The 22133-nt window shown below is 40.3% G+C and overlaps 1 protein-coding gene across 5 annotated transcripts in view; it reads left to right on the top strand.

The window, feature by feature from the left end:
- Nucleotides 1-22133, top strand: part of UBR1 (ubiquitin protein ligase E3 component n-recognin 1) — a 693945-nt gene that overhangs the window by 175079 nt on the left and 496733 nt on the right. For all 5 annotated transcript variants that reach the window (XM_053697798.1, XM_053697801.1, XM_053697800.1 and 2 more), the window contains exons 5-7: nt 4336-4466; nt 5484-5625; nt 9765-9827. In XM_053697798.1, coding sequence (XP_053553773.1) covers nt 4336-4466; nt 5484-5625; nt 9765-9827 — 336 coding nt within the window. The remainder of the gene's footprint in view (nt 1-4335; nt 4467-5483; nt 5626-9764; nt 9828-22133) is intronic.

Raw genomic sequence — 22133 nt, 5'->3', positions numbered from 1 at the left:
CTTAAAGTTCTTCAACAGGCTCCGTTTGAGCCTATGCATTCCTTAGATATTAAGTTGTTATCTTGGAAGGTTTTGTTTCTTGTCGCTATTTCATCTGCTCTTAGAGTTTCAGAGCTCTCCGCATTACTGTTTGAGTCCCCTTCCTTATTTTTCATTCAGATAAGGTAGTTTTGCGTACTAAGTTAGGGTTTCTCCCTAAAGTGGTTTCAGATCGGAACATTAATCAAGAGATTGCTTTTCCTTCCTTGTGTCCTAACCCTTCTTCTCAGAAGGAACGTCTGCTGCACAATCTGGACGTGGTGCGTGCATTAAAATTCTATTTACTGGTGACTAAGGACTTTCGTCAGTCTTCTGCTCTGTTTGTGGTTTTCTCTGGAAAATGTAAGGGACAGAAAGCTACGGCTACTTCTCTTTCTTTGAGGCTGAAGAGTATCATTCGCTTGGCCTATGAGACTGCTGGACAGCAGCCTCCTGAGAGAATTACGGTTCATTCTACGAGGGCTGTTTCCTCTTCCTGGGCATTCAAAATGAAGCTTCTGTGGAACAGATTTTCAAGGCTGCAACTTGGTCCTCTCTTCACACTTTTTCGAAATTCTATAAATTTGATACTTTTGCCTCGGCTGAGGCTTCTTTTGGGAAAAAGGTTCTTCAAGCAGTGGTGCCTTCCATTTAGGTTCCCTGTCTTGTCCCTCCCTATAGCTTGGGTATTGATTCCCAATAGTAATTAGATGATCCGTGGACTCACCGTATCATTAGAAAACAAAATTTATGCTTTCCTGATAAATTTATTTATTTCTTGACATAGTGAGTCCACGGCCCACCCTGTTTTCTTAAGGACAGGGTTTTTTGTTGCTTCCTTTCTCTCTTTTGCTTCGGTCGAATGACTAGGGTTGGAGGGAAGGGAAGTGATATTTAACAGCTTTGCTGTGGTGCTCTTTACCGCCTCCTGCTGGGCAGGAGTGATATTCCCAATAGTAATTAGATGATCTGTGGACTCACTGTGTCAAGAAAGAAATACATTTATCAGGTAAACATACATTTTGTTTTTTTCTAGATTATCTGCTAACCAGATAAAAGAAAAGTGTTCTTGAAATGTGTGCAGGATCTCTCATTCCTGAGAGTGAAAGTTCTAGTCTCATCTCAGGTACAGGGCTTCTGTTTTTTTCTCGAATCTAATTGTGGTTCTCGAATTAGAAGGGATTTCCTTCCCATTCTTGACTAGGAATTTCTAATCTAATCTATCAGAGTTCCATCCTTCATGATGGAGACTATTTTCTTCCTTTAGGTCAGGAAAGTCTATTCATTACGGCCATAGATCTAAGGGTCTACTGTCTCTACTCTGATCTCTGTAGTCTAGCATTAACTGGATGGGAGTCCGCCTGGGAACACCGGATGCGGTAGATGCATACCTTCATGTTCCGCTTACAGAGATCATCACAAATTTCAGAATTTTGCCTTACTAGACAAAAAAAATTCTGATGGCCTGTCTGTTTGGACTTGACACAGCTCCCAGAATATCTCAAAGGTTATGGGGGCCCTCTGGGCTGTGATCCTGTCAAGGGGCATTGCGGTGGCTCCCTATCTGAACGATATTTTAGTTCAAGTGCCACATTTTCCTCGAGCAGAATCTCTCACACGGAGATGTTGTTGTCTTTTCTTCGATCTCACGGATGGAAAATATATTCGGAGAAAAGCTCCCTGGTTCCAGCTACAAGTGTAGTTTTCCTAGGGACAACAATAGATTCCGTTCTTCTGAAGATTTTTTTTGTCTAAAGTCAGTATAGTAAAGATTCTTTCCTCCTGCCGGTCACTCAAACTGCTGTACATCCTTCAGTAGCATAATGTATGGAAGTAATTGGTCTGATGGTGGACATCAACCCTTTTGCCCGATTTTATCTGAGAGCTCTGCAGTTGCGCATACTCAGACAATGGAATTGAGATTATGCTAATCTGTGGTGGATCTCTCTGGAGCTCCTGTCTCAGGGCACTTTCTTAGGAGACCTTCCTGGGTGATTATGACCGCGGATGCCAGCCTGTTGGGCTGGGGAGCAGTATGGTACTCCTTAAGGGCGTAGGAGTCCGCTCTCCCTATCAACATTCTGGAGCTGAAGGCTATTTACATCACTCTGATGGCCTGGCCTGGCCTGTCCTCAACCGTCTTTGGCCCAGTTCATCAGATTCCAGTTGAACATTTTAACTTCACTGGCTTACATCAACCACCAGGGGGGGGGGAGATATGGAGTTTCCTAGCCAGGAAGGAGGTGGCTCGGATCATTTGGTGGGCGGAAGCTCACAGTTGCTGTCTCTCTGCCTTTCACTGTCCAGGAGTGGACAACTGGGAAGCGGATTTCCTGAGCAGGCAGGGTTTTCATCCCATGGAGTGGGAACTCTATCTGGACATGTTCTCCAAGTTAACTTCCAAATGAGGGGTACTGGAGTTGGATCTGAAGGCGTCTCGATAGAATGCCAAGCTTCCAAAGTATGGCTTCAGGTCGAGGGATCCTCAGGCTTCCTGATAGATGATTTGGCAGTACCTTGGCACTTCAGGATGGCTTGCCTATTCCCTCCGTTTGCTCTGCATCTACAAGTAATTGCTCGTATCAAACAGGAGAGAGCATCAGTGATTCCATTTGCTCCGGCTTGGCCTCGAAGGATCTGGTATGCGGATCTAGTGGAGATGTCGTCTCTACCTCCATGGAGACCGCCCTTGAGGAAGGACCTTCTATTTCAGGGTCCCTTCCTTCATCCCAATCTCATTTCTCTAAAGCTGACTGCCTGGAGATTTAACGCTTGATTCTGTCAAAGCGTGGGTTCTCTGAGTCGGTCATTGAGACCATGATTCAGGCACGTAAGCCTGTTACTCGAAAGATTTACCGTAAGATATGCCGGAAATATTTTTATTGGTGTGAATCCAAGGGCTACTCTTGGAGTAGGGTTAAGTTTTAAAGAATCTTGTTTTTTATCCATGTTAAATAAAAGTTTGGGTCTGGAGTATCCTTTAGCACTCTAAAGGGTCAAATTTTGGCCTAATCTGTTTTGTTACATAAACGTTTGGCAGATGTGCCAGATGTTCAAGCATTTTGTCAGGCCTTTGTCAGAATCAGGCCTGTGTTTAAACCTGTTGCTCCACCTTGGAGCCTTAATCTTGTTCTAAGATTTTTGCAAAAGGCTCCGTTTGAGCCAATGCATTCCGTAGACATTAAGTTGTTATCTTGGGAGATGTATTTATTTTGGCTATTTCCTCTGCATGGAGAGTCTCTGAACTCTCAGCTTTGCAGTTTGATTCTCCTTATCTTATTTTTCATGCGTATAAGGCGGTTCTTCGTACTAAGTTAGGTTTCCTTCCTAAGGTGTTTTCTAATAGAAATATTAATCAGGAGATTGTTGTTCCATCTCTGTGTCCGAAGCCTTCTTTTGTGAAAGAACGTCTGTTACACATTTTGGATGTGGTTCGTGTTCTTAAATTCTATTGGGAGGTGACTAAGGACGTTCACAAGTCTTCTGCTCTTTTGATGTTTTTCTTGGAAACGTAGAGGTCAGAAAGCTTCTGATTCTACTCTTTCTTTTTGATTGCGAAGTGTGATTCATCTAGCATAATAGTCTGCTGGGAAGCAACCTCCAGAGAGAATTACGGCTCATTCCACCAGGACTGTTGCCTTTTCTTGGGTTTTTAAAGAATGAAGCTTCCATTGAGCAAATTTGCAAGGCTGCAACTTGGTCTTCTTTACATACTTTTTCCAAATTTTACAGATTGGATACTTTTTGCCTTGGCTGAGGCAGCTTTTGGGAGAAAGGTTCTTCAAGCGGTGGTGCCTTCTGTTTAGGCATGCTTGTTCCCCCCCCCCATTCATCTGTGTCCTCTAGCTTGGATATTGGTTCACAACAGTAATTAAGATGAACCCGTGGACTCACCATATCTTAGGAAGAAAACAACATTTATGCTTACCTGATAAATTTATTTCTTCAAGATATGGTGAGTCCACGGACCCACCCTTTTTGTTTTAAAGATTGGTTTTGGCTAAACCTCGGAATCCTCCGCACCTTGTGTTTCTCCTTTTTCTCCATTTCCTTTCGGTCGAATAATTGGGGGTTGTGGGTAAGGGAGTGATAGTTAACAGTTTATCTGTGGTGCTCTTTGCCTCCTCCTGCTGGCCAGGAGTGATAATCCTAACAGTAATTAAGATGAACCAGTGGACTCACAAAAAGAAATACATTTATCAGGTAAGCATAAATTTTGTTATTTTAAATACAACAGGTAAAGGTTACTGTTTTAAAGAGAAACTGTACAATGTACTTTATAATCAGTATAAAAGTTCTCAAAAAAATTTCTTTTAGAATTCTGGGTTCCGGTTGCCTGAGGATCTCTTGGCCCACGCCAGAGAAGTTTTCCCTGTGGTCATACAGTATATCGTAGACCTGCTAATCTGGGAAGAACAAATGAAGCTGCCTTCATATCTGGACACTGGGTACATGCTAATTTCATATACCCCTTACCCCTACTATCAATATCATTAAAAAGTGTGGTTTTGTGCTGAAACAAACAAATATAATCCCTTTGTCGGAAGTTTAGTTTTGTGCTAATATTTTTTTAAAAAAAAGCTTAACCCTTTTTTACAGCTGAAATGCTGTAGCCATTGACCCACCTACTGTATTGTTAATTATCTGTTTATAATACAACTTGTATTTTGTAATATGGCTCTATAGTTTGGATTGGAGGTGACTACAAGCCCTGACAAAGTATTTTTTTTTTTAATTCTGCATTAGGAATTGCTCACTGCTATGCAGCAGATCAGCATACAAATTAAATGTCATTGTTTGCATTGTTTTGCAGTCCCAGGACACAACCCTTTAAAAGCTTCTTGAATGCTGTTTATTAGATTTACTGTGGCCAGTTAGGGCCATATGTAAATAAGTTGCATGTGCCAATCAATCACTGTGCAGCATGTATTAGTTCCAGGGTTCTGCATTCCATGGAATATACCCCCTCCTCTCTGGAGCAAGTGGGAGCAATACAATTTTCAGAGAAAGCAAAATTAAATATTGACAGTTCATTCCAAAGTGTATTTTTTAATTTATTTTTTATTATTTAATTATTATTGCTAATTAGATTTTTCTAAATGGTCATATGTGGGGTTTAGACAAATTACAGCACAAAACACTGTCCCTGTCTTCATAATTACTAAAATAGGAAGTATAATTTGTCTTATTAATGTATGTCCAAAGCCCCCATTAATGTTTTGTTTTTTCCATTTGTTTACACAAAAGATTGTAAACTGCATTATGGCGCATTAATTCCCACGCCTCTGCGGCTTTAAGTATTTGCTACGTTTTTTCCCCTGAAACATTACAATAAATAAATATTAAAATATACAAAGCTCTTTTTAATGCATTAGGTATTTTTACATTTCATTAGCTCTCCCACAAGAAGAGTTAACTGGAGAAGAAAAAACTTTATTTAATTTTTATGCTTCTATATTTTGTAGGTCTAAGAAAGCTGATCATTATTATTGTGTGCTTTTCAATGACGAACATCACTCGTACAACCATGTCATCTACAGTTTGCAGAGGTCGCTAGGCTGTGACCTAAAAGAGGCACAGGCATTCACCAGTGCGGTTGATAAAGAGGTATGTGTTTAACATGATACCAACGTTAAATAATTTTTATTTGATCAAAGGTCTTCAAATTTGATTTCTCATTTCTGCCCCTGATTTCAGGCACCTGGGCTGTAAATCTGGCCCTGCCTGGTTTAAAGCTTTTATAATTTTCATAAATTACTCAGTGATCCAATGTATCTGCTGGAGTGTATTAAGTTGTATACAAAAGGCTCCTTTACCTTTTTTATTTTCTCATTTAAAAAAATATTTTTGTTACATTGAAACTACCACCTATACTAACAATTTCAGTACTGCAGTAGTAGCTACAGAAAAGCTATGCGACCAAAAGACATTAGAACAAATCAACCTCTGAATAATTAAGCTCTTTTGCAGTTTCTATTGGGAAACGTTTATTGAGGAAGAAGTTTTGTTGCGTTCTTGTGAGAATGTGTATAAGACAGTATGTGTCGGCTTGCTGCTAGCTCAGACGGCAATACGTTTTGAAGAACCAAGAAGAAATTCCGTTTCTGTTTTTTTCGCGCCTCTCTGTGGCGCAGTTCTTTTGGGGTTATGTAACGCTCTTCAGCTACGTTTCAGAGCGGTGCTGGCGACAGAGAGGGTTTAGTCTGATTTATCTCCAGAACAGAGCCCTTACTGTGTAAAGAGTTGGTGTCAGGTAGGCGCCTCAGCTAAACTGAGGTGTGGGGTTCCTGAGGTTCCTATTGTAATGCATAGTCAATATTTCAATAAGGGGAAAGAGAACATTTTTGACTAAACTACACTATTTTGTTCTGTGGGATAAACGTTAGAAATATTACCTGAAGTTTGTCACAGATATACATTTTCATTTTAAGCTTATGAAAATGAATTCAAAAGACTGCTTGGAGATTTTTTGTGTGATCATGTCTGACGTAGATCAGGATCATGTTCAGTTCAATGCATGTCTTTTGTGTCTGGAAGCTCAGATTGCTTCCCCTATGCAATTCTGTTCCTCATGTGTTAAAAAGACCTTACTGTGTAAAGAAAACATTTTGGTTGATGAGCCTAATGTCTGTCAGGATGATGCTGTTCAGATATTGCCACAGTCTTCTCCTGGAACGTCACAAGCCTCAATGGCATCACATACAGTGCCCTGCAGTTCCTCTATGGCTCCCAGCGTAGCATATTTGAAAGCAGAGATTGACGCTCACGTATCCTCAGCGGTATCTGCAGCGTTAGCTGCTTTTCCTATGTTAAAGGGAAAGCGTAAGAGGAAAAGGAATTCAGATGGCAGGGTTTCTGATTACAGTAATTTGCCTCAGATGGCTCTTCCTCTTAAGTCTGATGAGAAAGATGCGTCAGAGCTTTCTGAGGGTGAAATCTCAGATTTGGATAGTGTAAGTCTGTTGTCTAAACCTGATAGAAGTTCTTTCAGATTTAAGCTTGAACACCTTCGTGCTTTTAAGGAGGTTTTGGCTACCTTGGATGACTCAGATACTCCTGTCGCTGTCCATCCTAAGAAATCTAGTAAACTTAATAATTACTTTGAGGTAAAAACCTCTTAGGAGGTTTTTCCGGTCCAAGACCGGGCTTTGGATATTAAAACTCAGGAGTGGGAGAAGCCGGGGGTATCTTTTTCCCTGTCTCCTTTTTTTAAGAAAATGTTTCCAGTCGCTGACTCCATTTCGGAGCCTTGGCACACGGTTCATAAAGTAGAAGGTGCTATTTCTACTCTAACCAAGAGGACAACTATTCCTATTGAGGATAGTTGCTCTTTTAAAGATCTTATGGACAAAAAGAATTTACGTTCATCTTGGCCTTTTATGGCAACCGGCAGTTTGTATCGTCAGTTTGTATCGTGCTGCATTTTACTTGTTTGATGCTTTGTCTGATTCTCTTCAGGTAAAAACTCCTTTAGATGAGATTCAAGACAGAATTAAAGCTCTTAAGATGGCTAATTCCTTTATTTCAGATGCTATATTGCTGGGTGCCAAGTCATCTGGATTTGCCGTACTAGGCCACAGAGCCTTGTGGCTGAAATCTTGGTCAGCATATGTCTCTACTAAGGTCAAGCTTTTGGCTCTTCCTTTTAAGGGCAAGACATTGTTTGGACCAGGTTTAACAGAAATTATTTCTGATATTATGGGTGGTAAAGGGTCTTTTCTACCTCAAGACAGGAATAATAGGACAAAAGGATGTCAGAGTAATTTTTTCTTTCGTAGCTTCAGAGGTAAGCCTTCCCCTTCCTCTTCCAAGCAGGAACAGTCCAAGACTTCCTGGAAACCCAATCAGTCCTGGAACAAGGGGAAGCAATCTAAGAAACCCTCAGCTGATGCTAAATCAGCATAAAGGTTTTGCCCCCGATCCGGGAGCGGATCACGTAGGAGCAGACTTTTACAATTTTTCCAGGCATGGGTACAAGATGTCCCGGATCCATGGGCCATGGACATTGTATCGCAGGGTTACAAGTTGGAATTCAAGACTTTTCCTCCCAGGGGCAGGTTTCATCTCTCAAGGTTATCTGCAGACCAGATAAAGAGAGGCATTCTTGAAATGTGTACAGGATCTTTCTTCCCTGTAAGCGATAGTTCCTGTTCCGATACAGGAACATAGTCTAGGGTTCTATTCCAATCTTTTTGTGGTTCCCAAAAAAGAGGGAACTTTCCGACCAATTCTAGACCTTAAGTGTCTAAACAAGTTTCTCAGAGTTCCGTCCTTCAAGATGGAAGCTATACTTCCATTCTTCCCTTGGTCCAAGAGGGTCAGTTCATGACGACCATAGACCTGAAGGATGCGTACCTTCATGTTCCCATTCATAGGGAGCATCACAAATTTCTGAGATTTGTCTTTCTGGACAAACACTTTAAGTTTGTAGTTCTTCCGTTTGGCCTTGCTACAGCTCCCAGAATTATCTCAAAAGTTCTGGGGAATCTCTTGGCAATGATCAGGTCTCTGGGAATTGCAGTGGCGCCCTATCTGGACGACATTCTGGTTCAGGCGGCATCTTTTCAACAAGCAAACTCTCATACAGAGATATTGTTGTCTTTTCTACGTTCCCTTGGTTGGAAAGTGAATCTGAAAAAGAGTTCCCTTGTTCCATCTACGAGGGTGGTTTTCCTAGGGACCATAATAGATCCCCTATTATAGAAAGGTCCTTATGAGCTAATACAAGAATTTTACCGGTATATTAACCTGAACACTTTTTTAATTTAAAGTTTACAGGAAATTGGTCAAAGGAGAGAATAGACTTTCTAGACCTCACTCTCTACGTTGACAGCTCCAATAAAGTGTCATTAATTTTAGAAAACCTACTGCGAAAAATAGTTGAAAAATTCATTAATGCCAGAAGTGCCCACAAAAGTAATTGGATTAATAATATACCTTTGTGCTTCATTCTCTTGGTATCATTTGTTGAAGGTGCAGCAATGTACTACTGGTTTCTAGAAAAAAAGAGTGGGGTAGTAAGGGCGCTATCAGCTAAAGATACCTATGTGTGGGATCATATAGAATACAAACTAAAGTGTATGCTTGTGAGCTACTAAAAGTGAATAAATTGAAATATTCGTACAAACAATTGTGAACCCTAGTGCAAAACAATAAATAATGAATCTTACTAACATGAAACAATGTGATATACAAGGTTAAATATGTGTCAACCAGAATAGCTGTTTAACCGTAGATATATGCTTCAAATAAAATTCTGTACAGACTGCTAAATAGTTAAAATAAAGTGATAAAAAAAGATACAGATAAATACTATTTTAAACATGGACGATGTATATATTATACTATCTATGACCCAGATAAATATGTCATTAATGTTGAGGTAAAAATATCAATATCAACTGATTGGTTACAATTATGGAAAAAAACGTTTCCTATGTTCCCTTTTGAGAAATATAATGTTGAACAGACTTCAAAAATGAACAGACTCAAAAATATAAACCAATAAAAGCTTTCCAACCAACTTATGAAATCAGTCTCTGAAATTCATAAGAATAATAAAAAGTTTGTAGGATAAAAGTTCATAGCAACTTGCTGAAATTCAGGGTAGTGAAGTGGTGCAATATTGAGTCTCAAAGATCATGCCCTTTTAAGGCTGTTATATATAACAGCCAAATGTAGTATTGTTATGTTTTCTTTGTTTGAAATAAATCTACTAATCTCTTTGCATCCTTAATGTCAAATAGGGTCGCAGAACTGTGAAACAGGGCACGTTAGAAGAATGTAGAGAGGTAGCAGAAGACATCAAGGTAAATTTGTCAACTTTTTTTTTAACCCCTTAACGACCAAAGATGTGCCAGGAACGTCCTACAAAAAAAGACCCTTAACAACCAAAGACGTTCTCTGGTCTTTCAAACAGTGGAAGCGATCCTGATCGCTTCCAGACGCTTTTATGGTATTGCAGTGATGCCTTGATATTGAGACATCTTGCAATACCATTTTTTTACAAACCGATGCAGAGAGAGCCACTCTGTGGCCCTCTCTGCACCGGTAGCAAAGGTGCCGATTGGATCATGGTTGGAGGGTGGGAGCATTAGCAGGGAGGTGGGTGAATGGCCCATCGCTACCCAGCATCCGGTTCCTGTATGTGCAATGTGCACGCCGGGAGCGTGCGGGGGGTCCTGCGTGTGTGTGTGTGCGCAGCAACCACTGCCACCAATTGAAATGAATGGGGAGGAGGGAGAGGGAAAAAAATAAAGATCAAGTGAGAGGGAGGGGGGAAAAATAAAGATCGTAGGATGTGGGGGAGAGGGAGGGGGGTTTTGAGGGGGGGCTGCTACACTACAGAAAAATTAAATTTATTTTTAAGAAAAATAAAAAAACTTTTTTGGTTGGACGGGTGCAAAATGGGTACTGGCAGACAGCTGCCAGTACCCAAGATGGCGGCAAATAGGTAGCGGGGGAGGGTTAGAGAGCTGTTTGGGGGATATCAGGGAGGTTGGGGGCTAAGGGGGGGTCCATCAGAGCTACATAATAAAAAAAATAAAAAAAGCCTTTTATTTTAGTACTGGCAGACTTTCTGCCAGTACCCAAGATGGTGGGGACAATTGCGGGGTGGGGGAGGGAAGAGAGCTGTTTGGGAGGGATCAGGGGGTGGGATGTGTCAGGTGGGAGGCTGATCTCTACACTAAAGCTGAAATTAACCCTGCAAGCTCCCTATAAGCTACCTAATTAACCCCTTCACTGCTGGGCATAATACAAGTGTGGTGTGCAGCAGCATTTAGCGGCCTTCTAATTGCCAAAAAGCAACGCCAAAGCCATATATGTCTGCTATTTCTGAGCAAAGGGGATCCCAGAGAAGCATTTACTACCATTTGTGTCATAATTGCACAAGCTGTTTGTAAATAATTTCAGTGAGAAACCTAAAGTTTGTGAAAAAGTGAGCATTTTTTTTATTTGATCGCATTTGGCGGTGAAATGGTAGCATGAAATGTACCAAAAGGGGCCTAGATCAATACTTTGGGTTGTCTACTACACTAAAGCTAAAATTAACCCTACAAGCTCCCTAATTAACCCCTTTTCTGCTGGGCATAATACATGTGTGGTGCGCAGCGGTATTTAGCGGCCTTCTAATTACCAAAAAGCAACACCAAAGCCATATGTCTGCTATTTCTGTACAAAGGGGATCCCAGAGAAGCATTTACAACCATTTGTGCCGTAATTGCACAAGCTGTTTAGAAATAATTTCAGTGAGAACCCTAAAATTGTGAAAAATTTTAAGATTTTTTTTATTTGATCGCAGTTGGCGGTGAAATGGTGGTATGAAATATACCAAAATGGGCCTAGAGCAATACTTGGGGGTGTCTACTACACTAAAGCTAAAATTAACCATACACGCTCCCTATTTAACCCCTTCACTGCTGGGCATAATACACGTGTGGTGCGCAGCGGCATTTAGCTGCCTTCTATTTACCATAAAGCAATACCAAAGCCATATATGTCTGCTATTTCTGAACAAAGGGGATCCCAGAGAAGCATTTACAACAAACTGTGAGCTCTCCAGAGCAGTGCCCTCTTCCTCCTGTACTAGATTTGTTTAGTTTTGTTATATTTTGTATTTTATCACAAATCTTTGTCATTGTATACCCCTATCATTGTACCCAGCGCTATGGAATTTGGCGGCGCTTTACAAATAAATGATAATAATAATAATAATAATAATAATAATAATAATAATAATTTATGCCATAATTGCACAAGCTGTTTGTAAATAATTTCAGTGAGAAACCTAAAGTTTGTGAAAAAGTGAAAGTTTTTTTTTTATTTGATCGCATTTGGCGGTGAAATGGTGGCATGAAATATACCAAAATGGGCCTAGATCAATACTTTGGGTTGTCTACTAAAAAAATATATATACATGTCAAGGGATATTCAGGGATTCCTGACAGATATCAGTATTCCAATATAACTATTGCTAATTTTGAAAAAAAAATGGTTTGGAAATAGCAAAGTGCTACTTGTATTTATTGCCCTATAACTTACAAAAAAAGCAAAGAACATGTAAACATTGGGTATTTCTAAACTCGGGACAAAATTTAGAAACTATTTAGTACAAGTATACCTCACTTTACAGCGCTTCACTTTACAGCGCTTCGCTAATACAGCGCTTTGTTGAGCTGAAGTTCAACCACTAAGGATTTTGAAACAGTGCTGTAATCTTTGTGAGATTGCGAGAAAAGTGACTGGCACCATTTTGTTATGCGCAGTTCACTCTGTTTACAACTATACAGTGCAATCTGTGTCTCAGTGCTATAGTCTGGCAAATTGTACTACAGTAATTGTCACTATTTTACAGGTACAGTATTTATTGAATACTGTGCTGTGCTAGTGTTAAACTAAACATAGCACTATTGCACCCCTAATCTATGTTAGTTCAAACATGTTTTCAAGTTTTTAAACACACTGGCAAGTGAAAAGAAAGCTAAAACTGCCTTGTTTCACTTTAAGGCGTTTTTCACTTTACATCGGTGCTCCGGTCCCTAACCCGCTGTATGAGCGGGGTATACCTGTATAGGAGTTTTTTTGGTGGTTGTAGATGTGTAACAGATTTTGGGGGTCAAAGTTAGCAAAAATGTGTTTTTTTCCTTTTTTTTAATCATTTTATTTAATTTTTTATAGTAAATTATAAGATATGATGAAAATAATGTTATCTTTAGAAAGTCCATTTAATGGTGAGAAAAATGGTATATAATATGTGTGGGTACAGTAAATAAGTAAGAGGAAAATTACAGCTAAACACAAACACCGCAGAAATGCAAAAATAGCATTGGTCCCAGACGGTCAACAAATGGAATAGTGGTCTGGTCATGAAGGGGTTAATAACTTTGATTTTTAACTTCTTTTCTCCAACATAGGTGTGTCCGGTCCACGGCGTCATCCTTACTTGTGGGATATTCTCTTCCCCAACAGGAAATGGCAAAGAGCCCAGCAAAGCTGGTCACATGATCCCTCCTAGGCTCCGCCTTCCCCAGTCATTCTCTTTGCCGTTGTACAGGCAACATCTCCACGGAGATGGCTTAGAGTTTTTTAGTGTTTAACTGTAGTTTTTATTATTCAATCAAGAGTTTGTTATTTTAAAATAGTGCTGGTATGTACTATTTACTCTGAAACAGAAAAGAGATGAAGATTTCTGTTTGTAAGAGGAAAATGATTTTAGCAACCGTTACTAAAATCGATGGCTGTTTCCACACAGGACTGTTGAGAGGAATTAACTTCAGTTGGGGGAACAGTGAGCAGACTTTTGCTGCTTGAGGTATGACACATTCTAACAAGACGATGTAATGCTGGAAGCTGTCATTTTCCCTATGGGATCCGGTAAGCCATTTTTATTACAGAAAGAAAAAAAGGGCTTCACAAGGGCTTTTTAAGACTGTAGACATTTTCTGGGCTAAATCGATTTATATATAAACATATTTTATACTCCATAGCCTTGAGGAATTATTTTAATCTTGGGAATTTTGTAAAATAATAATAATTGGACACCTTATTCTCTAGGGGCTTTCCCTAATCATAGGCAGAGTCTCATTTTCGCGCCTGTATTGCGCACTTGTTTTTGAGAAGCATGACATGCAGATGCATGTGTGAGGAGCTCTGATACATAGAAAAGACTTTCTGAAGGCGTCATTTGGTATCGTATTCCCCTTTGGGCTTGGTTGGGTCTCAGCAAAGCAGATACCAGGGACTGTAAAGGGGTTAAATATAAAAACGGCTCCGGTTCCGTTATTTTAAGGGTTAAAGCTTCCAAATTTGGTGTGCAATACTTTTAAGGCTTTAAGACACTGTGGTGAAATTTTGGTGAATTTTGAACAATTCCTTCATACTTTTTCGCAATTGCAGTAATAAAGTGTGTTCAGTTTAAAATTTAAAGTGACAGTAACGGTTTATTTTAAAACGTTTTTTGTACTTTGTTATCAAGTTTTTGCCTGTTTAACATGTCTGAACTACCAGATAGACTGTGTTCTGAATGTGGGGAAGCCAAGGTTCCTTCTCATTTAAATAGATGTGATTTATGTGACACAAAATTTAGAGAAAATGATGCCCAAGATGATTCCTCAAGTGAGGGGAGTAAGCATGGTACTGCATCATCCCCTCCTTCGTCTACACCAGTCTTGCCCACACAGGAGGCCCCTAGTACATCTAGCGTGCCAATACTACTTACTATGCAACAATTAACGGCTGTTTCCTATACCCAAGCGGGTGGCGGACATTGTAAATAAAGAATGGGAAAGGCCCGGTATACCTTTCGTCCCTCCCCCCATATTTAAAAAATTGTTTCCTATGGTCGACCCCAGAAAGGACTTATGGCAGACAGTCCCCAAGGTCGAGGGGGCGGTTTCTACTCTAAACAAACGCACCACTATACCCATAGAAGATAGTTGTGCTTTCAAAGATCCTATGGATAAAAAATTAGAAGGTTTGCTTAAAAAGATGTTTGTTCAGCAAGGTTACCTTCTACAACCAATTTCATGCATTGTTCCTGTCACTACAGCCGCGTGTTTCTGGTTCGATGAGCTAGAAAAGGCGCTCAATAATAATTCTTCTTCTTATGAGGAGATTATGGACAGAATTCGTGCTCTCAAATTGGCTAATTCTTTCACCCTAGACGCCACTTTGCAATTGGCTAGGTTAGCGGCGAAAAATTCTGGTTTTGCTATTGTGGCGCGCAGAGCGCTTTGGTTAAAATCTTGGTCAGCGGATGCGTCTTCCAAGAACAAATTGCTTAACATTCCTTTCAAGGGGAAAACGCTGTTTGGCCCTGACTTGAAAGAGATTATCTCTGATATCACTGGGGGCAAGGGCCACGCCCTTCCTCAGGATAGGTCTTTCAAAGCCAAAAATAAACCTAATTTTCGTCCCTTTCACAGAAACGGACCAGCCCCAAGTGCTACGTCCTCTAAGCAAGAGGGTAATACTTCTCAAGCCAAGCCAGCCTGGAGACCAATGCAAGGCTGGAACAAAGGAAAGCAGGCCAAGAAACCTGCCACTGCTACCAAGACAGCATGAGATGTTGGCCCCCGATCCGGGACCGGATCTGGTGGGGGGCAGACTCTCTCTCTTCGCTCAGGCTTGGGCAAGAGATGTTCTGGATCCTTGGGCACTAGAAATAGTCTCCCAAGGTTATCTTCTGGAATTCAAGGGGCTTCCCCCAAGGGGGAGGTTCCACAGATCTCAATTGTCTTCAGACCACATAAAAAAACAGGCATTCTTACATTGTGTAGAAGACCTGTTAAAAATGGGAGTGATTCATCCTGTTCCATTAGGAGAACAAGGGATGGGGTTCTACTCCAATCTGTTCGTAGTTCCCAAAAAAGAGGGAACATTCAGACCAATCTTAGATCTCAAGATCCTAAACAAGTTTCTCAAGGTTCCATCGTTCAAAATGGAAACCATTCGAACAATTCTTCCTTCCATCCAGGAAGGTCAATTCATGACCACGGTGGATTTAAAGGATGCGTATCTACATATTCCTATCCACAAGGAACATCATCGGTTCCTAAGGTTCGCATTCCTGGACAAGCATTACCAGTTTGTGGCACTTCCGTTCGGATTAGCCACTGCTCCAAGGATTTTCACAAAGGTACTAGGGTCCCTTCTAGCGGTGCTAAGACCAAGGGGCATTGCAGTAGTACCTTACTTGGACGACATTCTGATTCAAGCGTCGTCCCTTCCTCAAGCAAAGGCTCACACGGACATTGTCCTGGCCTTTCTCAGATCTCACGGGTGGAAAGTGAACGTAGAAAAAAGTTCTCTATCTCCGTCAACAAGGGTTCCCTTCTTGGGAACAATAATAGACTCCTTAGAAATGAGGATTTTTCTGACAGAGGCCAGAAAATCAAAACTTCTAAACTCTTGTCAAATACTTCATTCTGTTCCTCTTCCTTCCATAGCGCAGTGCATGGAAGTAATAGGTTTGATGGTAGCGGCAATGGACATAGTTCCTTTTGCGCGCATTCATCTAAGACCATTACAACTGTGCATGCTCAGTCAGTGGAATGGGGACTATACAGACTTGTCTCCGAAGATACAAGTAACTCAGAGGACCAGAGATTCACTCCGTTGGTGGCTGTCCCTGGACAACCTGTCACAGGGGATGAGCTTCCGCAGACCAGAGTGGGTCATTGTCACGACCGACGCCAGTCTGGTGGGCTGGGGCGCGGTCTGGGGACCCCTGAAAGCTCAGGGTCTTTGGTCTCGGGAAGAATCTCTTCTACCGATAAATATTCTGGAACTGAGAGCGATACTCAATGCTCTCAAGGCTTGGCCTCAGCTAGCAAAGGCCAAGTTCATACGGTTTCAATCAGACAACATGACGACTGTTGCGTACATCAACCATCAGGGGGGAACAAGGAGTTCCCTGGCGATGGAAGAAGTGACCAAAATCATTCAATGGGCGGAGACTCACTCCTGCCACTTGTCTGCAATCCACATCCCAGGAGTGGAAAATTGGGAAGCGGATTTTCTGAGTCGTCAGACATTTCATCCGGGGGAGTGGGAACTCCATCCGGAAATCTTTGCCCAAATTACTCAATTGTGGGGCATTCCAGACATGGATCTGATGGCCTCTCGTCAGAACTTCAAGGTTCCTTGCTACGGGTCCAGATCCAGGGATCCCAAGGCGACTCTAGTAGATGCACTAGTAGCACCTTGGACCTTCAAACTAGCTTATGTATTCCCGCCGTTTCCTCTCATCCCCAGGCTGGTAGCCAGGATCAATCAGGAGAGAGCATCGGTGATCTTGATAGCTCCTGCGTGGCCACGCAGGACTTGGTATGCAGACCTGGTGAATATGTCATCGGCTCCACCATGGAAGCTACCTTTGAGACGAGACCTTCTTGTTCAAGGTCCGTTCGAACATCCGAATCTGGTCTCACTCCAACTGACTGCTTGGAGATTGAACGCTTGATCTTATCAAAGCGAGGGTTCTCAGATTCTGTCATTGATACTCTTGTTCAGGCCAGAAAGCCTGTAACTAGAAAAATTTACCACAAAATATGGAAAAAATATATCTGTTGGTGTGAATCTAAAGGTTTCCCTTGGGACAAGGTAAAAATTCCTAAGATTCTATCCTTTCTTCAAGAAGGTTTGGAGAAAGGATTATCTGCTAGTTCCTTGAAGGGACAGATTTCTGCCTTGTCTGTGTTACTTCACAAAAAGCTGGCAGCTGTGCCAGATGTTCAAGCCTTTGTTCAGGCTCTGGTTAGAATCAAGCCTGTTTACAAACCTTTGACTCCTCCTTGGAGTCTCAATTTAGTTCTTTCAGTTCTTCAGGGGGTTCCGTTTGAACCCTTACATTCCGTTGATATTAAGTTATTATCTTGGAAAGTTTTGTTTTTGGTTGCAATTTCTTCTGCTAGAAGAGTTTCAGAATTATCTGCTCTGCAGTGTTCTCCTCCTTATCTGGTGTTCCATGCAGATAAGGTGGTTTTACGTACTAAACCTGGTTTTCTTCCGAAAGTTGTTTCTAACAAAAACATTAACCAGGAGATAGTCGTGCCTTCTTTGTGTCCGAATCCAGTTTCAAAGAAGGAACGTTTGTTGCACAATTTGGATGTTGTTCGTGCTCTAAAATTCTATTTAGATGCTACAAAGGATTTTAGACAAACATCTTCCTTGTTTGTTGTTTATTCTGGTAAAAGGAGAGGTCAAAAAGCAACTTCTACCTCTCTCTCTTTTTGGATTAAAAGCATCATCAGATTGGCTTATGAGACTGCCGGACGGCAGCCTCCTGAAAGAATCACAGCTCATTCCACTAGGACTGTGGCTTCCACATGGGCTTTCAAGAACGAGGCTTCTGTTGATCAGATATGTAAGGCAGCGACTTGGTCTTCACTGCACACTTTTACTAAATTTTACAAGTTTGATACTTTTGCTTCTTCTGAGGCTATTTTTGGGAGAAAGGTTTTGCAAGCCGTGGTGCCTTCCATCTAGGTGACCTGATTTGCTCCCTCCCTTCATCCGTGTCCTAAAGCTTTGGTATTGGTTCCCACAAGTAAGGATGACGCCGTGGACCGGACACACCTATGTTGGAGAAAACAGAATTTATGTTTACCTAATAAATTACTTTCTCCAACGGTGTGTCCGGTCCACGGCCCGCCCTGGTTTTTTAATCAGGTCTGATAATTTATTTTCTTTAACTACAGTCACCACGGTATCATATGGTTTCTCCTATGCAAATATTCCTCCTTTACGTCGGTCGAATGACTGGGGAAGGCGGAGCCTAGGAGGGATCATGTGACCAGCTTTGCTGGGCTCTTTGCCATTTCCTGTTGGGGAAGAGAATATCCCACAAGTAAGGATGACGCCGTGGACCGGACACACCGTTGGAGAAAGTAATTTATCAGGTAAACATAAATTCTGTTTTTTAAGAGTTGGTGAATAATGTTAGGTAATCAAGATCTATGTATAAAATTGGCTTAGAAATTACTTTCTGTTGTATTTTTTTCTTTCTGTGTAATATTTATGTCAGTGAAGAACAACTAGTATCAATTAACAAGTCTCATACGCTCTTGGGTCTTTAAAACAATGACAGCATATTCTGGACCCACATTAAAAGTATTTAAATCCACTGTGTGTTTGGTAGAGAGTAGATTTTGCAAGAAAACTGGAGTGGAAGGGGGTGCAGGTATTTTGTGTGATTATGTAGAATGTGTTTTTTTTTGGAGATTATTGTGTTTTAAAGGGGCAGTAAAGTCAAATTTAAACTTAACAAGATTAGAGCATGGCATTTCTTTCATGTAATTGGCAAGAGTCCATAAGCTAGTGACGTATGGGATATACAATCCTACCAGGAGGGGCAAAGTTTCCCAAACCTCAAAATGCCTATAAATACACCCCTCACCACACCCACAATTCAGTTTTACAAACTTTGCCTCCTATGGAGGTGGGTTGACACTTCCTTGATGTTATCAACCTGCTTATATTTTCCCGCCTCTAGTTCTTCTTCCAAGAGTGATCTCCAAAATCATCATGGAACAATCGTTTGTGTTGCTGGTGGCTCCAGCATGACCTCACAGGTTTTGGTATGCGGATCTTGTTCGGATGTCCAGTTGCCGACCTTGGCCACTTCCATTAAGACCGGACCTTCTGTCTCAAGGTCAATTTTTCCATCAGGATCTCAAATCATTAAATTTGAAGGTATGGAAATTGAACGCCTAGTGCTTAGTCATAGAGGTTTCTCTGATTCAGGGATTAATACTATGTTACAGGCTCGTAAATCTGTTTCTAGAAATATTTATTATCGAGTTTGGAAGACTTACATTTCATGGTGTTCTTCTCATAAATTCTCTTGGCATTCTTTTAGAATTCCTAGAATTTTACAGTTTCTTCAGGATGGTTTTGATAAAGGTTTGTCTGCAAGTTCCTTGAAAGGACAAATCTCTGCTCTTTCTGTTTAATTCCACAGAAAAATTGCTAAACTTCCTGATATTCACTGTTTAGTACAGGCTTTGGTTCGTATCAAGCCTGTCATTAAATCAATCTCTCCTCCTTGGAGTGTTAATTTGGTTTTGAAGGCTTTACAGGCTCCCCCATTTTGAGCCTATGCATTCTTTGGACATTAAACTACTTTCTTGGGAAGTGTTGTTCCTTTTGGCTATCTATTCTGCTAGAAGAGTTTCTTTATTATCTGCTCTCTCTTGTGAATCTCCTTTTCTGATTTTTCATCATAAGGCAGTTTTGCGGACTTCATTTAAATTCTTACCTAAGGTTGTGAATTCTAACAACATTAATAGAGAAATTGTTGTCCCTTCTTTGTGTCCTAATCCTAAGAATTCTTTGGAGAGATCTTTACGTTCTTTGGATGTGGTGAGAGCTCTGAAATATTATGTTGAAGCTACTAAAGATTTCAGGAAGACTTCTAGTCTATTTGTTATCTTTTCTGGTTCTTTCTAGGAAAGGTCAGAAGGCTTCTGCCGGTTCTTTGGCATCGTGGTTAAAGCTTTTGATTCATAAAGCTTATTTAGAGTCGGGTAAAGCCCCACCTCAGAGAATTACAGCTCATTCTACTAGATCAGTTTCCACTTCTTGGGCTTTTAAGAATGAAGCTTCAATTGATCAGATTTGCAAAGCAGCAATTTTGTCTTCTTTGCATACATTTACTAAATTCTAACATTTTGATGTATTGGCTTCTTCGGAAGCAGTTTTTGGTAGAAAAGTTCTTCAGGCAGCTGTTTCAGTTTGATTCTTCTGCTTATGATTTAAGTTTTTCTTTTTATTTATGAGAATAAACTTATATTTGGGTTGTGGATTATTTTTTTTCAGCGAAATGGCTGTTTTTATTTTGTCCCTCCCTCTCTAGTGACTCATGCGTGGAGTTCCACTTCTTGGGTATTGCTATCCCATACGTCACTAGCTCATGGACTCTTGCCAATTACATGAAAGAAAACATAATTTATGTAAGAACTTACCTGATAAATTGATTAATTTCATATTGGCAAGAGTCCATGAGGCCCACCCTTTTTATGGTGGTTATGATTTGTTTTGTATAAAGCACAATTATTCCAAATTTCTTTGATGCTTTTTACTCCTTTCTTTATAAGCCCACTACTTGGCTATTCGTTAAACTGAATTGTGGGTGTGGTGAGGGGTGTTTTTATAGGCATTTTGAGGTTTGGGAAACTTTGCCTCTCCTGGTAGGATTGTATATCCCATACGTCACTAGCTCATGGACTCTTGCCAATAGGAAAGAAATTAATTTATCAGGTAAGTTCTTACATAAATTATGTTTTTAAACAATTTTCCACTTTGCTTATTTTAATTCTCATGGCATCCTTTGTTAAAGATTCATCCTGGTTGAGCTCAGGAGCGTGCACGTATTCTTAGCCATCTTGCAGCAATGTTTGCAACTATATTTACAGTAATGTTATAAAATCATATTACAGAGGTAAATGGGGAAGTTGTTTAAAATGGCATGCTCTATCTCAATCATGAATTTTTAATTTTGAGTTTACTGTACTTTAGTTATCTGTTTTGTATCACTCTATTAAATGTGGGTGTCTTTTTTATGCTTGTTCTTTTTTTACTCACTGTAGCATATATTAAGAGATTTTTTTTGGAAAGAAGCAGTGGGTCATTCTTTCCAGTTCTGTAGGAAAGAATGAGGGTGTGGTCCCTGGGCTGGCGCTTATCTGCCGCTATCATTTATACAATAGACATACTTCTCTGATGAGATAATACAGTTTATGCTATATTTGTATTAACACTTTTTTACCATCATAACAGTCTTATAAGAAGTATATATTATTATTTATAGTAAGTTTATATAACACAATCATTTTGTATTACTTATTTGGAATATGCCAAGATAAATGATCATTCTAGTGTAAACAATCTGCATTTTTTAAAGCATTTAATTTTTACTGTGTGTTTTACCCCTGCAAAGAACTTAAATACATAGTCGAAGTTGTGATCGTTGTGATCCCGTGCCACTCCATTTGAGGGTATAGTTGGTGTGCCAGAGCTACCCATACCTGTGTAAACTCCAGTCACTGATCATATTCTCATAAACAGAATAGAGGTATATCAGAAGTGCAACTTTGGCTATGTATTTAAACATTGAGAAGCAGCTAAACATGTAGAAAAATAAGTTTCTTTCATGTAATTAGCAAGAGTCCATGAGCTAGTGACGTATGGGATATACATTCCTACCAGGAGGGGCAAAGTTTCCCAAACCTTAAAATGCCTATAAATACACCCCTCACCACACCCACAAATCAGTTTTACAAACTTTGCCTCCTATGGAGGTGGTGAAGTAAGTTTGTGCTAGATTCTACGTTGATATGCGCTCCGCAGCAGGTTGGAGCCCGGTTTTCCTCTCAGCGTGCAGTGAATGTCAGAGGGATGTGAGGAGAGTATTGCCTATTTGAATGCAATGATCTCCTTCTACGGGGTCTATTTCATAGGTTCTCTGTTATCGGTCGTAGAGATTCATCTCTTACCTCCCTTTTCAGATCGACGATATACTCTTTTATATTTATATATATATATATATATATATATATATATATATATATATATATATATATATATATATATATATATATATATATATATATATA

The sequence above is a fragment of the Bombina bombina genome, chromosome 1 (assembly GCF_027579735.1).
Source record: "Bombina bombina isolate aBomBom1 chromosome 1, aBomBom1.pri, whole genome shotgun sequence".
Classification (NCBI taxonomy): Eukaryota; Metazoa; Chordata; class Amphibia; order Anura; family Bombinatoridae; genus Bombina; species Bombina bombina.
Note: the sequence above shows the minus strand (reverse complement) of the source record. Positions and strands in the feature narration are given on the sequence as shown.